The sequence below is a fragment of the Ylistrum balloti genome, unplaced genomic scaffold (genome assembly GCF_031769215.1).
Source record: "Ylistrum balloti isolate Yb309-2 unplaced genomic scaffold, AGI_CSIRO_Ybal_v1 Utg370252, whole genome shotgun sequence".
Classification (NCBI taxonomy): domain Eukaryota; kingdom Metazoa; phylum Mollusca; class Bivalvia; order Pectinida; family Pectinidae; genus Ylistrum; species Ylistrum balloti.
Genome location: NW_026782201.1, coordinates 391,776 through 408,716, shown reverse-complemented (window position 1 = coordinate 408,716; position 16,941 = coordinate 391,776). Strand labels below are relative to the sequence as shown.

General features: G+C 36.3%; 1 protein-coding gene across 1 annotated transcript in view; it reads right to left on the bottom strand.

Annotated features, from left to right (window-relative positions):
* Window positions 1–363: 363 nt before the first annotated feature.
* LOC132552512 (notchless protein homolog 1-like) overlaps window positions 364–16,941 on the bottom strand; it is a 92,999-nt gene continuing 76,421 nt past the window's right edge. The window contains exon 14 of the mRNA XM_060216695.1: window positions 364–503. Within this exon, the coding sequence (XP_060072678.1) occupies window positions 491–503 (13 nt within the window). The 3' untranslated portion in view covers window positions 364–490. The remainder of the gene's footprint in view (window positions 504–16,941) is intronic.

Genomic DNA, 16,941 nt, shown 5'->3' with positions numbered 1-16,941 from the left:
TCTGGACCAGTGAATCAGCTGATTCTATACCTGTAACAGTCTGTATAAAGTGATTGTATATCTGGACCAGTGAATCAGCTGATTCTATACCTGTAACAGTCTGTATAAAGTGATTGTATATCTTGATCAGCTGATTCTATACCTGTAACAGTCTGTATAAAGTGATTGTATATCTGGATCAGCTGATTGTATACCTGTAACAGTCTGTATAAAGTGATTGTATATTTTGCACTATTATTTACACACCATTGTATTTATATTAAATTTTTATAACTGCTGAGCTAATTATCTCAAAGAAGACAATTTGACTTTAATAAATGAAAATTAAATAACTTATAACAGCAAAGAAAACAAGATACAATATAAATGTTATTACTTAGTTTTATATAAAAATCATAACAATTATACAGCATGACCTTAATTACATTGTAGGTGATAAAACAGCTGATCCGTCCCGGGAGTTAGTACCACTCTGTTGATGATTCACTCGTTATTTTCTCCAACTGTTAAACAAACAAAAGAAATCAATGTAATACTCCATGAATATAAACGAAATGAAATAATTTGTGTGGATGTGGTTATTTAATATAAAGACAGCTTGTGATGAGGGATAATGCTTACACTGATAGGCTCAGCAACATTGATCAAATTTCTTGTGAGTCACAGTGACCTTCATATGAATCATAATGACCTTGAACTCATTTTCATTGGAACCAATAATGATAACTGTGAGCAGGATTGTGGGTATTTTATCATAAATCTGCAGATTATTGTACATGCTTGTTTCCTTTCATGTTTATGTAAATATCGGCCATGATTTCTTAATAAAACTCAACTTGAATGCATTATTCTCTAATCTCTGCCTTCTTGCAGAATGTTATCATTATATTACAGCCAATGGTAAAGGATTATTCCTCACACAAAAAGTCAGTAACACCAATACACTGTGTTCCCATTGTGTGGAGACTTCAGGAGACATTCAGTAAGATTTATTGGTAAACATACATGTATCCTGATGAAAAATATCGGAGAGACCTATGCCACTTAACAGGCTCCTAAGTTTGATGTTTTGTGCCACTGATTGACATGAATATCTGCTGGAAAGTACATGTCAACATAAACTAGAAACGGTTGAGAAAACATTAAAATATTCAAACAGTCAGGATGTTTGGTTTGGTTTTATATTGCTAAACATCCTAACCACAAAGATAGTAATTTAAGGCTGACCATCCTATGTATGTAAGGTGAGCGCCTGCATTGAATATGTATGTTTAATTGAGGCGTCAATATGTTGGTATATGCCTCCATGCAATTGTACAGAACTGAAACTTGTATATAGTGTTACTATGACAACGTTGAGGAAAAGATCTCACGATCACTTGCCTCTCACGATCATACAAATGGGGGCTACAGGTACAGTTCTTATGTCTTAACAAAATGATCTGACCCAACACCACAAAGAATTTTACTTGGAATAAGACAGGATATCTATCTACCATAGGGAATAGGAACGGACAAGGATAAGAAATGTTACAGAGACCATCTGTTGATAGGGGCCTTACAGCTGTGTCCTACAGTGTCTGGTAAGTCAGTGTAATGGTATACAGTCCTACACACAGACAAGAAAAATCCTTCAGATGCAGATAAGATATATAGTCAATACCTAAAAGAAATGTCTTGACAGGTGTACAAAGGGCCGCGGTCTATTAGCACCACACTTGAGCCCATTAGAGTGTGTGGAGAGCCTTTGATGTAGAATTAGGGACCAGAAGACAGGGAGCCTTCACCACCCTGTCATGGGAGAGGACACACTAACATCAAGTGTAGACTAATTACCAGTGGTACATCATTATTATTTAAATATCTAAACATGTCAGTATAACACAACCTAATACAAACACAACCAATTAGATCTACTTCAATGTTTCACTTCTATCACTTTAATTATTTTTCTATTCCCCCCCCCCCCAAAAAAAAAATATAAATATAAGATGAGAACTGTCATGCAATTACATTCTTTTTCCATTTTACATATCTGGGAACATTTTCTGATAAAAGATAGAATTCTATTGACTGATGTTGTCCGCTTACCCTAAGGTTATAGGTTAACCTCTGGGTTTTTTTTTTCTCTTCAGAAGCAAAATAAAATAAAAGAAACGTTCACCAAAGAAAACAGCTCGATGTGATCAATCTTCCTGTCAGAAAGCTGTGCACATGTACTTCTACCCACAGGGGAAACAAGTGAATTCTGTACAAATGTATTGAGTCAAACACAGTCAAAGGTCTCTGTTTTAATCAAGTCACCAGCCTAGTTAATGTATGCAGCTCTTTTCAAATTCAAAGTAAAGAAATTGAACCCTTCCCTAATTCTTTCCAAATTGCCTTATCAACATTCAACAAAATTTAGAATCTTAAAAAAAGATATTTGCACAACTCAAATATGCCTTTTTATTGCAGGAATTATTCATATGACGGTCTTTTGAAATATTAAACCATCAATTTCTTCATTTGCAAATTCTACATTAAATGATAATTACATTATCATATAAATTACACTACTTGTCATTCATGTTCGATGTTGCTGGAACACATGTGGTTTAATTTGGAACAGAGATCATCTTCAAAGGACAAAAAGCACTAGGCTTAGCTGATTGGTGATCAGAATAACAGTGGTTATACACCCACATCAGGCATGTCACCAACAGGACATGTTCCATCTTTACTCATTTTCATCCAGCATTGATATATTAATGCAGACTTTAAAAATAAAATTTTTTTTGTGTTGAATAACTGCTAAAATTTCAATAGTTAGCGAGATAAAGCCAATCATGTACATGTATCGGTAGGTTAATGTAGGGGCAGTGTTTCTGTATCAGTGTGTAACTTGAACGCAGGACGTTTACAACAGCTGGCCATCAACCCTTATCTTGTTTTCAACATGTTTTATCAAGGAAATAAAAAGAAAATACCCTACATGGCTCATTTCAATTAGGACTTGTAGATTTTAACTCCATGTGTCACTGGTTGGAGCTGTGACTGTGTAATAATAGACAAATAAATACAGACAATAGCTCTAGTGACGGCCATTATTCCCTTTCTTGTGGGCTACACATACTCCTGTCTCATTATGTAAACCTGTGATTTGAGGTACGTTTAAATGTGCTGCACAGAAATATCATCTAAGAGGTGATATCATTTTGATATTTGGATAATACATGTAGGAAATACAAAGCTTTTAACAGAAAACACAAGTACAATTGAATGTTGTGTGCTGAAGTTGTATCCAAGAAGACTTTAGTTTGTATCAAAGATGTTATCTGAGTTTGTATAAAAGATGTTATCTGAGTTTGTATCAGAGACTACATTAGTTTGTATCAAGGACTTAGTCTGAGTTAATAACAAAGACTTTACTTTAATTTGTATTAAAGACTTCATCTGAGTTTGTCCAAAAGATTCTACCTGAATTTGTACAAAAAGTTTTACAAGAGTTTTTACAAGACTTTACCTGGGTGTTCTTAAAGATTTTCCCTGAGTGTTATTACAGACTTTACCTGGGTTTTAATAAAGCCTTTACCTGGTTTTTATTAGCAACTTTACCTGGGTTTCATTAGCGACTTTACCTGAGTTTTATTAGAGACTTTACCTGGGTTTTATTCGCAACTTTACCTGGGTTTTATTAGCGACTTTACCTGGGTTTTATAAGTGACTTTACCTGGGTTTTATTAGCAACTTTACCTGGGTTTTATTCGCAACTTTACATGGGTTTTATTAGCAACTTTACCTGGGTTTTATTAGTGACTTTACCTGGGTTTTATTAGCAACTTTACCTGGGTTTTATTAGCGACTTTACCTGGGTTTTATTAGTGACTTTACCTGGTTTTTATTAGCAGTTTTTATAAAGCCTTTACCTGAGTTTTATTAGCGTCTTTACCTGGGTTTTATTAGCAACTTTACCTGGGTTTCATTAAAGACTGTGTGTAACTGGTTTTATTGAAGACCAAGCTTTATTGTACCTGAACACCTTTTTAATCATGAGACTAATCACCCTAACTTGTCTGTTACATATGTGAAGTTGTTGAAATTGCTAACAAAGCAATAATTAGATACCTTTTTAAGGCAATTCATGTTAAGCTCCCGCCCCTAAAGGCATGAGTGAGGTCACCGAAAGCTATTCAAGGTCATACAAGTCTAGTCAAGGTCAAATATCTAGTTTTCGAAGCTTTGTTGGACATTTAACTGTTGAGAAGATTGTTTTTGATCACCAGACAAGAAAACACAATATGAATACATGAATTGCTGATTTAGAATGTTTGTGTGAAAGTGGTATGGTGGGTAAACCTGATCGCAGTCCAACAGCCATAAGGAAGATATGTCAACTCCACCTGATCCTAGCTCAATACCATAGCGAATACATGAACATAAGAATATTCTTATTCAATATCAATAATCCAAACAAAAGGGAAATAATGTCCCGCATAAGGCTTGAATTTCAGGTTACTAGGGAAGATCAATTAATATAGGTGTTATTTCCTGTTTAACAGAAAAAACAAATAAAAATCAATTCATTCTCAGTCTTTCAAATTGATTTTTAATCTTAAAGTAAAAACCAGAAATATACTGAATATTCAAAACATCTCAGGCAGAAACATGACTGAATGTATACCAAATATCTCAGGGTATTTACAGAATCTTTTACACAAGCCTTGGTACTATAATATGGCTGAATGTATGTACTGATGACCACATATACATCTACAGACAAAAATATTCTATGCTCTTTACCATTTTGCTGTATAATAAAAATGTGCATTTATGTCTTGCTCATTAACTCTGACGTTGACAACCAGAGATACTGTATCAGCTGAAATCAATCCATGTTGGAATTGTTGTATAGCAGTGACACTGGTAGGCTGTGTCTTGTGTGTTACTAGGACCTTCAGGTCTACTCTGACACATCAAACACACAATCTCCATTGTTTAGTAATCATAGCAAATGAAATATTTTCTTTAACAATATTTCACTCTAGATATTAAATTCGTAAGTCTTGTCAACAGTGAATGGTTGCTCCAATTCCCCCACAGAAATTGGCTGCTTTGACTAGACAGGTCTTTGATCACTGTCCTGTAAACGAGGGGAACAGTTAGTGTTTATAAGATGAAGACTGCTGTGGTGAACTTGTCTACAGCTTATTGAATAAGAAAATTGAAGAGAAAAATATACTTTGATCAAAAGTTTTCCTGAAAGGCAACAAATCAGGCTTCCCATTTACTTACATGGCTGGGTCACCATGATCAACCCGCCCAGACTGGAAAGTGGTCAGAGATCCACTGATGGATGGTCTCTATTGATCTGGCTGATCAACCTCAGTGACAAATCAACCAGTATGTTCATTCTTTTGATTTCCCCAATAAAGAACAAAACAAAAGACATCTATGATAAAGGATGGCAGTTATTTTCCTCTACAACAGTACATTATTGATGAATGAGTAAAATACAAGAAAACATTTCTCTTGCTATTGTGTAAGTCAATACTATAGACAAGATCAAAGAGAGCCGAGTGTCAGTTTCATCAACCAGACCCGGAATTAGTTAGCTTGAATTACGTAAGTCTTGCGTAAACATGAACACAGAAGATAACCATTACATAGTTTTAGGATACATAGAGTTCAGACTTGATAAGCTGAAAATTCAAAAGTAATGATAACTTTGTAAAGCTGATTAATTTATCACAATCAAATTGTCTTGCATTATTACTATATCAAAGTCATCCTAATAATGAATATGTACATCCAGAATAATTGCTATATAGATACAGGGGACAGTAAATACTGCATCATATTCCTATAAATACATACACAGTAACTAAGTTTGTCATTCTGCTAATTTAAGAGAAAACTTATCCACGAAGCTGACAACGAAGTAATGACCATGTATAGTGCACCATATAAAATATATATTGTAATATATACAGAGCAGACATATTCATCAGTAACATGCCGTAACACAAGCTTATTGCTTTACCTTGGCTGTGTTTATTGCCGAGTCAACAGCCAGGATCATTTTGAGGCAGGGTCTGCAAGTAGTATCTGATGACTACCTCACGGAAAAACATGTGAGAGGTCCATTACATACCATCAATAGTAACCTGGATAAAGTGTTTTGTCCAGGGATGCAATCAGGACAACACAGACCAGACCATTTCTGTATTTTCTGAGAAATACAAACCACAATGGGAAGGAAGTATTTGTACACCTTGGATAATCACCTGAGGTTGTATTGGGCAATGTTCTACCTTCACTACCCTATCACTGCCCTTGTAACAAATTTTATATCTATAATAGTCAAGGATCTTGCATGACTTTTAATTCCCTAAGAGATTTATAAAAGAATTTTACCAAACGACAGAGTATAATATAATATTAACTTTTGCGAAACAAGTTGTCAACTTATACTAATCACTCTTTTTGGCCCGGATGTAAGCGTGTGAGGGGTCTTATTGTGGGAGGAAACCGGAGTACCCAGGGAAAACCCACATGGTTCCGGGAATCAAACCCCGGTCCGCTAGGTGAAAGGCGAATGTGTTACCACTGCGCCACCCGACCACCCAAACGACAGAGTATAAGCTAGTGACATGATTATTTACCTATCTAAATGTATATATTATAATTAGGTGAGGTAATATAGAAATCAATTGAGTCACTGTAATATAATTTTGTATCGAGAATCTTTTATCTTAGGAAGTTTATTGATCAAAATTTGCAAGTGTTTCATCACTAAATTGGGCACTTGTACTTGTATGATAATAACAGGTATCACCAGCAAGCTGGATTACTGTACATACGCCTATCAATCAGAAATTATCCCTAACCTGGTTATTAATCCATCAGTTACTTTATCAAAGGCTTATTACTGATGCTGGTGACTGGTACACTGGGCTTAAATCTCCGAAGGTGTGGTAGATAGCTGTCTACCCCAGAACACAGGTGAATGATAATTGAGCTAATTAAAAACTTAATACAAGAAGTGTTCAAAGAGAATATCAACATATTTACTGTATGGTAAACACTCACCTAGGCTCAATTACACACTACTCACACCAGCCAGGAAAAAATACATCCTGTTCAAACTTGTTGGACTCAACTATTCCCTGTTTGTTAACACCATTCAGACTCTGCTATACCTTGTTCACAGCAACCAGGCAGTACTACACTCTGCTCACAGCAACCAGATTCAATTACACTCTGCTCACAGCAACCAGATTCAATTACACTCTGTTCACAGCAACCAGATTCAATTACACTCTGCTCACAGCAACCAGATTCAATTACACTCTGCTCACAGCAACCAGATTCAATTACACTCTGCTCACAGCAACCAGATTCAATTACACTCTGCTCATAGCAACCAGATTCAATTACACTCTGTTCACAGCAACCAGATTCAATTACACTCTGCTCACAGCAACCAGATTCAATTACACTCTGCTCACAGCAACCAGATTCAATTACACTCTGTTCACAGCAACCAGATTCAATTACACTCTGTTCACAGCAACCAGATTCAATTACACTCTGTTCACAGCAACCAGATTCAATTACACTCTGTTCACAGCAACCAGATTCAATTACACTCTGCTCACAGCAACCAGATTCAATTACACTCTGTTCACAGCAACCAGATTCAATTACACTCTGCTCATAGCAACCAGATTCAATTACACTCTGCTCACAGCAACCAGATTCAATTACACTCTGCTCACAGCAACCAGATTCAATTACACTCTGCTCATAGCAACCAGATTCAATTACACTCTGCTCATAGCAACCAGATTCAATTACACTCTGCTCACAGCAACCAGATTCAATTACACTCTGCTCACAGCAACCAGATTCAATTACACCCTGCTCATAGCAACCAGATTCAATTACACCCTGCTCATAGCAACCAGATTCAATTACACTCTGCTCACAGCAACCAGATTCAATTACACTCTGCTCACAGCAACCAGATTCAATTACACTCTGCTCATAGCAACCAGATTCAATTACACTCTGTTCACAGCAACCAGATTCAATTACACTCTGCTCACAGCAACCAGATTCAATTACACTCTGCTCACAGCAACCAGATTCAATTACACTCTCCTCACAGCAACCAGATTCAATTACACTCTGCTCACAGCAACCAGATTCAATTACACTCTGCTCACAGCAACCAGATTCAATTACACTCTGCTCATAGCAACCAGATTCAATTACACTCTGCTCATAGCAACCAGATTCAATTACACTCTGCTCACAGCAACCAGATTCAATTACACTCTGCTCACAGCAACCAGATTCAATTACACTCTGCTCACAGCAACCAGATTCAATTACACTCTGTTCACAGCAATCAGATTCAATTACACTCTGCTCACAGCTACAGACTGAAATTCACATCTGCCAGACCCAGTTAGACTCAATTACACCTTGTTCACATCTGCCAGACCCAGTTAGACTCAATTACATCTTGTTCACATCTGCCAGACCCAGTTAGACTCAATTACACCTTGTTCACATCTGCCAGACCCAGTTAGACTCAATTACATCTTGTTCACATCTGCCAGACCCAGTTAGACTCAATTACACCTTGTTCACACCAATCAGACTTAATTACACCCTGAATAACAATCTGGTCACAATGGCCAGATTCAATAACACCCTTTTCATAGCAACCAAGCTCAATTACACCCTGTTAATAACAGCCAAGCTCAATTACACCCTTTTCATAGCAGCCAAGCTCAATTACACCCTGTTCATAGCAACCAAGCTCAATTACACCCTGTTAATAGCAGCCAAGCTCAATTACACCCTTTTCATAGCAGCCAAGCTCAATTACACCCTGTTCATAGCAGCCAAGCTCAATTACACCATTTTCATAGCAGCCAAACTCAATTACACACTGTTGATAGCAGCCAAGCTCAATTACACCCTGTTCATATCAGCCAGCTCAATTACACCCTGTTCATAGCAGCCAAACTAAATTACACACTGTTGATAGCAGCCAAGCTCAATTACACCCTGTTCATAGCAGCCAAACTCAATTACACACTGTTGATAGCAACCAAGCTCAATTACACCCTGTTCATATCAGCCAGCTCAATTACACCCTGTTCATAGCAGCCAAGCCCAATTACACCTTGTTCATAGCAGCCTAGCCCAATTACACCCTTTTCATAGCAGCCAAGCTCAATTACATCCTGTTCATAGCAGCCAAGCTCAATTACACCCTGTTCATAGCAGCCAAGCTCAATTACACCCTGTTCATAGCAGCCAAGCTCAATTACACCCTTTTCATAGCAGCCAAGCTCAATTACACCCTGTTCATAGCAGCCAAGCTCAATTACACCATTTTCATAGCAGCCAAACTCAATTACACACTGTTGATAGCAGCCAAGCTCAATTACACCCTGTTCATATCAGCCAGCTCAATTACACCCTGTTCATAGCAGCCAAACTAAATTACACACTGTTGATAGCAGCCAAGCTCAATTACACCCTGTTCATAGCAGCCAAACTCAATTACACACTGTTGATAGCAACCAAGCTCAATTACACCCTGTTCATATCAGCCAGCTCAATTACACCCTGTTCATAGCAGCCAAGCTCAATTACACCTTGTTCATAGCAGCCAAGCCAAATTACACCCTTTTCATAGCAGCCAAGCTCAATTACATCCTGTTCATAGCAGCCAAGCTCAATTACACCCTGTTCATATCAGACAAACTCAATTACACACTGTTGATAGCAGCCAAGCTCAATTACATCCTGTTCATATCAGCAAGCTCAATTACACCCTGTTCATAGCAGCCAAGCTCAATTACACCTTGTTCATAGCAGCCAAACTCAATTACACCCTGTTCATAGCAGCCAAAATTCAATTACACACTGTTGATAGCAGCCAACCTCAATTACACCCTGTTCTATCAGCCAGCTCAATTACACCCTGTTCATAGCAGCCAGAACCAGTCTCTCAATTACACTCTGTTTTTATCTGTCAAAACTAACTTGCATCTCGTCCAGAACAGATGGACTCATTTATGCCCGGTTAACTCACACCAGTCATACTAAATTATGCCCTGTTTACACCAGCTATGCACAATTAAATCTCTTTCTCACTCGTAAATGGTCTAAATGACCTTACAACTTATCATTCTTACTTTATTTTATTAAAACTGCATTCACATTGAGGGAGCCTTTAACTGACAAGGAACCTCCACTCCAGCCTCCAGAAATTTTATACAGTAGATTCCAGCTTTCTCTCAGTTTCTGAGTCCAACACAGAAGATCAAAAATAAATTGATGAAACAAATCCAGTCTGTTCAGCCTCTGTCCTGCTGAATGTTCTGTATAAACTACACTGCACCAGTATATACAGTAATCATTTTACCTTGATGTGTAGTTAGTATAGTCTTTTTAAATCTGTGAAAACTTTCTGTCATAAAACATGTCAGGTTCTCAACACAGCTCATTAAAATAATTGATCTTAATTGTGTATGGAGAGGACAACATCTATAGCAGGATTCCTTCAGATCTTATATAGCTACAGCACAATTAAGTTTATAAGTCACAGGTTGTTTTTGTGTCAGCTTACCTCTAGCTCCTTATATGTGACAGATTAAAAACCCTTCAAAGAGAGGAAATCATAGGGAAACATATCAAGTGTAAAAACATATCTCAATGATAGCTAGCTTTTTCATATAAAGCGATCAAAGAAACAGAATGAGATAGAAGGGATGGAATGATACAGAAGCCTTTTAATTTACTTCATCAAAGGCCATATACACAAGAGTCAAGAAGAAACGGAGGAGACAAGCTCTTCACATCAAACCTCTGTTCTCTCAGTCTGTGACACTAGCCAAGAGCTACATTACTTAGCATTTTGTAATGATGTAGGGGACCTGTTTTGTAGTGGTGTGAGGGGCAGGCTAAATACTTCCTGTCCTGGATATCAAAAACACACTTGGGGTCCTTTCATTTATTATGATACATCAAAGAAATGCTTGATTACAGGTAAAATGATCACATGTTCACCAGATGTACCTGTACAAGGATTGGTGATGAGGAGGTGACACATGACATCTGATGTGACCAACATGGTCAGAAACTGGTCATTTAATTAAGTAATTTTCACAGGAAATGTTTCTTTAGTAATGTGAGAGAGTAAAAATGCTTATATCCTTCTGAACATTTAAAAGATCCTGAAGCCTTCTGAGAGTAACTTTATGGCATGACGGGCCTACATGTTTAAAGATTCTTGAATGTTCAAAACAATCATCACTAAAATTAAGGTAACATGAAATCCTGACTTTGTACTTCAACTAGATGTTAATTGTAAGAATTATAAAGTCAATCAACTTCGACATAGATACTACTTAATGCACACCTACACAGAGTTAGTGATATCACAGGTAACAAACACATAGTAGTGATTTCACAACTGATGCATACAAAATACTGATATTACAAATACTACACCAATTTTGACAAAGATATCCTGGTCACAGCACCAAAACTTTAGGCTGAACATAGTATTATTGATTTTCCAAGATGTCGGATGTATTTTCAACCTGTCTTCTACAGATAATGCATAAGCATTGTCATCAATACTTTCAGTTAATACTCATAAACCAAATAAATTATCTCATGCCAGAACAATTATGAGAATATATGAAAATTTCCAATTGGAAAATTCCAATACCAAAATACTTTCCCCACACACCAAATTCAGATGGTAGCAACATTCAATGGTCTCTGTAAAACACCAAAGTAAATAGTACACCACAAACAAATGTAAGATACTAACAATAAGCAACAAAAAATTTCAGTATCTTTGGATTTCATAAGTTCTAATTATCTATAACATCAAGTGTCCACAGAACGATTGGTTTTTGAAAACCCACGGAATCGGAACTGCTTTAAAATATTTTACAGTAATTGTGATCTGCAGCCTGACAGTGTTAGTTATTGCCAATGATTTAGATAGTAAACATAATACGGATTTAGTGTCAGTGTTACTGGCTGTGATAGCCTTGTGAAATATAAGGTGTTTATTAGTCACCACAACAAACACCAGCAGCTCCTATAGGAGGGATCAAATCTATCTCTAATTAATTCAAACAGCCTTTGATACACCCAATACTTGTGGCTGATCTCCCTGGACACTGGTAATCCATCTCACTGCGACATCATGTACACACGCTTCATTTCCACACAAACCTTCATCTATGAAACACCCTTATTTATTCTCCATGACTGACAGTAATACATATCCTTCATATGTGATGCTGACTGAGATACCCGACACCCCACATCTTGCAATGAAACAATGCCTTGTCACTGTGTGATGACACAGTTACAGATAATGGCAGGTGTCAGCTTCCTGGTAATATGCCTAATCAGATTAAACCTTTCTTCTCAGAGCCAACTTATTTATATTCTGTATTGATATATATATACTGTATATGAACAAGCATATAATTGAGAAACTACATGTATACATATCTCTCACTCACAATGACAAACAACATGGTAACTACATGTATACATATCTCTCACTCACAATGACAAACAACATGGTAACTACATGGGTTACATATCTCCCACTCACAATGACAAACAACATGGTAACTACATGGTTACATATCTCCCACTCACAATGACAAACAACATGGTAACTACATGGGTTACATATCTCCCACTCACAATGACAAACAACATGGTAGCTACATGTATATATATCTCCCACTCACAATGACAAACAACATGGTAACTACATGGGTTACATATCTCCCACTCACAATGACAAACAACATGGTAACTACATGTATACATATCTCCCACTCACAATGACAAGCAACATAACTACATGGGTTACATATCTCTCACTCACAATGACAAACAACATAGAAACTACATGTATACATATCTCTCACTCACAATGACAAACAACATGGTAACTACATGGGTTACATATCTCTCACTCACAATGACAAACAACATAGAAACTACATGTATACATATCTCTCACTCACAATGACAAACAACATGGTAACTACATGGGTTACATATCTCCCACTCACAATGACAAACAACATGGTAGCTACATGTATACATATCTCTCACTCACAATGACAAACAACATGGTAACTACATGGGTTACATATCTCCCACTCACAATGACAAACAACATGGTAGCTACATGTATACATATCTCTCACTCACAATGACAAACAACATGGTAGCTACATGGGTTACATATCTCCCACTCACAATGACAAACAACATGGTAACTACATGTATACATATCTCCCACTCACAATGGCAAACATGGTAGCTACATGCGTAAGTCCACTCTACATCATATTTCAATTTCAGCAATTGATTTTTAAAAAACATCTTTATCATAATTATAAATACTCAGTGTTATTGAAATAGATTTTTTCATTGTTGTCTATGGATTTTTTTGTCAACTCGACAATTGACAATAAATAAACAATGCAAGCACATTTGTTATATCTAACAACACAATGTGCTAGATACACAATGACCAGCCCCAGACAATAGAGAAAAGTAGATATACGTAGCTGTGCAATGATTTAATCCCTAATGGTCAGTCATCAGAGACTAAAATGAAACTGTCATTTCAGCCATGCTTATATACATCTGTTACACAAAATTGAAACAATTTTCCAATACAAACAACATTTAAAATAATTTTTCTTCAGTAACGAAATTAAATTCTTGAAGTAGGTGTTATTAAATGATGACATAATATTATAATATACAGGTGTACTAGTGATGATGGAGGAGACATCTGTATGTGGAAACAGTAGTACAGATGTACTATTAGCTCATAAACATCCATCCATTATGCAATAAAGTACAACATGAGAATGAAGCACAGCACAGTGATATGTACATATATATCATATATGATATAACATTCAGTATATATACTATAATTGACATGTATGCTCAGTGTTTGCAGTGCAAACCATACCGAGATTGATATGAAACATTTTTTTATATTTTAATCACCATCTTCCAAACATACAATTTAGGATTTATTTCTATTTTATTTTAACATCCACTATTGAGGCCCTTCAGCCTCTTGGCCTTTTTGTGGATGACAACCTTGGATGGTTTTTTGTCCCTTATAAAGGGCCTTCGGCATTCACTGGCCAAACGGATTATCAAGACACCGAAATTTATACCACAGCTCTCGATTAAACTTCATAACTTTGTATTTGTTTTATGTGCTAAGTATAGGATGTTATTTATGTAATATTTGTGTCTTGATAAAGGGGCAGATTGTCTCGAATATTTGACAATTCACTTGTCCATACTACTGTCCCTATTACTTCATTGTCATACACACATACATATATATATATTGTATATATCGTAGATGGCCTGACACTCCCCAATAGTAGTGATAATTTTGTTCTCCAGAATAACACTTTACTATCAAACCAGCCATGTAAAAACATCACCAGAACTGATACAAGGAATTTGTAATTGTTTGCACTCTGATTAAGGTGGTGAAAAAATTGTAAATCCTTCACTGAAGCAGTGACACATGACCACGAGTGCTGACAGGGGTTAATTAGTGCGACAGCTTCATCAGCCAGGTGTGTACTGAAAGACCTCTCATTTATAGGACACTTGACCATAGGGATTACCATTACACTGGTCAATATGTGTTCAACTAGCTAGTCTACCAACAGGGACTCCTAATAAGGGAATCCAAAATTATAGAATTAATTGTTACTATCTAGGACACTTTTACCTATACAATTACCTGTACAACAAAAAAATAATATTTCATGATTTGTAAACATTACAGGTACATCTGTTATACATATGTATTTTGTAAACAATAAATGTCTATAAATGTATCTATACAGATTACAGGTATATCTTTATATGACAATAATGCATATTTGTGTAACTAAGAATTGTAAATACAGAAAAAATACCTACATCTGATAAACAATCGTGCACACCTGTCTGTGATGTATAACAATGTCTTTCCTCAAATGTGTATAGATCTTATATATTGATACTTAACTTTCTGCAAACCTGCCTTTAAAGGACAATCTTTGTAAATACCTGCCTATAATAGACAACCTTAGTAAATATTGCCTATGACCTATTTAAATATTGGACATACATTTGTAAACCAGCCTATAATTGATAACCTTAGTAAATATTGCCTATTTTGTAAAAACATACAAGGGTAAATACATGCTTATAATGGACATTTGTAAACATTTGCCAACAATGATAAATCTTTGTAAACACCTGCTTTAATGGACCTTTGTAAATACCTGCTTATAATGGACGACCTTTGTAAATACCTGCTTATAATGGACAACCTTTGTAAATACCTGCTTATAATGGACGACCTTTGTAAATACCTGCTTATCATGGAAAACATTTGAAAATGCCTGCCTATAATGGACAACCTTTGAACAATGGACAGTATCACTGGTCTATAATGAGCCCTGTCTATAATAGATCAAGGAATATAATGATTATAAGCCTCCCTAAAATGAATACAGATTATAGGAACTTGACTGGGTGGTTAGTTTTATCAATCCTCTATTCATAATTCAATATCAGTAAACAGAAACAAAACCACAAGTGATACTAACTGTAGCCACATGGATGTACGAATACATAAATGATAGAGACAAGCTAGAGTAGAATGACCAGGCCAGTTATGTGGCCGGGAGATTCTGAAGGAAGTGACCACTGTTTAGAATGCCTGGAATGACCATTTTATGGCAGGACACAAAGAAGTGGTAGAGGAAGTTTATGGATTTATAGCAGCCAGGGTGATTAAATCACAGCAGTGTATATTACTCTATAATGGGCAAATAAATTCCAGCTGCTTGACCGCTGGCACTGGCTGACCTTTACCAAGCTGCAGACTTATGTAATGGTCAACTTGACCAGCTGCAGTCATTTAGGTGATGGTCAGTTTTCTACACCTGTTCCCATGGGAAGATGAAAGTATGAAACCATAGCATATCTCTCTCTGCTTAGTGCTTTGTAAATATCTTCTAGTAAAATCTACATTCTGTCCGCTACGCTACAGAGAATTTCTCTTTGGCTGATAGATTCTGAAATATTGGAGAGAGGGTTCTGTTCTTGTATGAGGTTAATTACTCTCAACGATATGATGTCACAGTAACAATTCACTGATGGCTCGTCAACAACTGAATCATGTCAGTGATGTGAAACATTGGGACAACAAAAACTCCTACAAGTACCTGATAAAGCCAGCTGAGTAAGAGAAAAATAATTATTCACCCTTAATGATAAGATAGGGCAATCTCTACCATCAGAGGAAAAAGATGTTAAAATTGCAAACACTCCACCAGCCTCGTGTTTGCTTACTTAATCATCTTTTCCCCTGAGGTTGAGATCCACCTATCTCACTTCAAAGAGGGGGAAAGATTCTATTATTCTCTCAGTCAATAATGTTGTCCATTATCAGTTGTCCAAAGTTGTCATAGACTCCACATTGATCAGTGCAAAGAGGTACGTGATACATGTACTATATTTTGACCTTTAAACAGGGGAAATATCAGAGAATTTGTTCAAGCCGATAAAGAATAAAGAAAACTAAAATGTTTTCTTTTTTCTATCTTTTTTAATAGAAACACAAGTTTGAACTGATTTTAACAGATAACATAGGAACTACAGCTGATAATGAGTGATACATCTGTTATATAAATGGACAACTGCAGTCAACAAGTGATATTCCTCTGCTCCAACTGCTTACCTTGATGAGAAACAATACTACAACAAGCTGACAATACTTTAGAGAAGACTACTGTCTCTGTTCTTTATTATCTAATTACTGAGCCCTGGTGAACCTTATCAGGA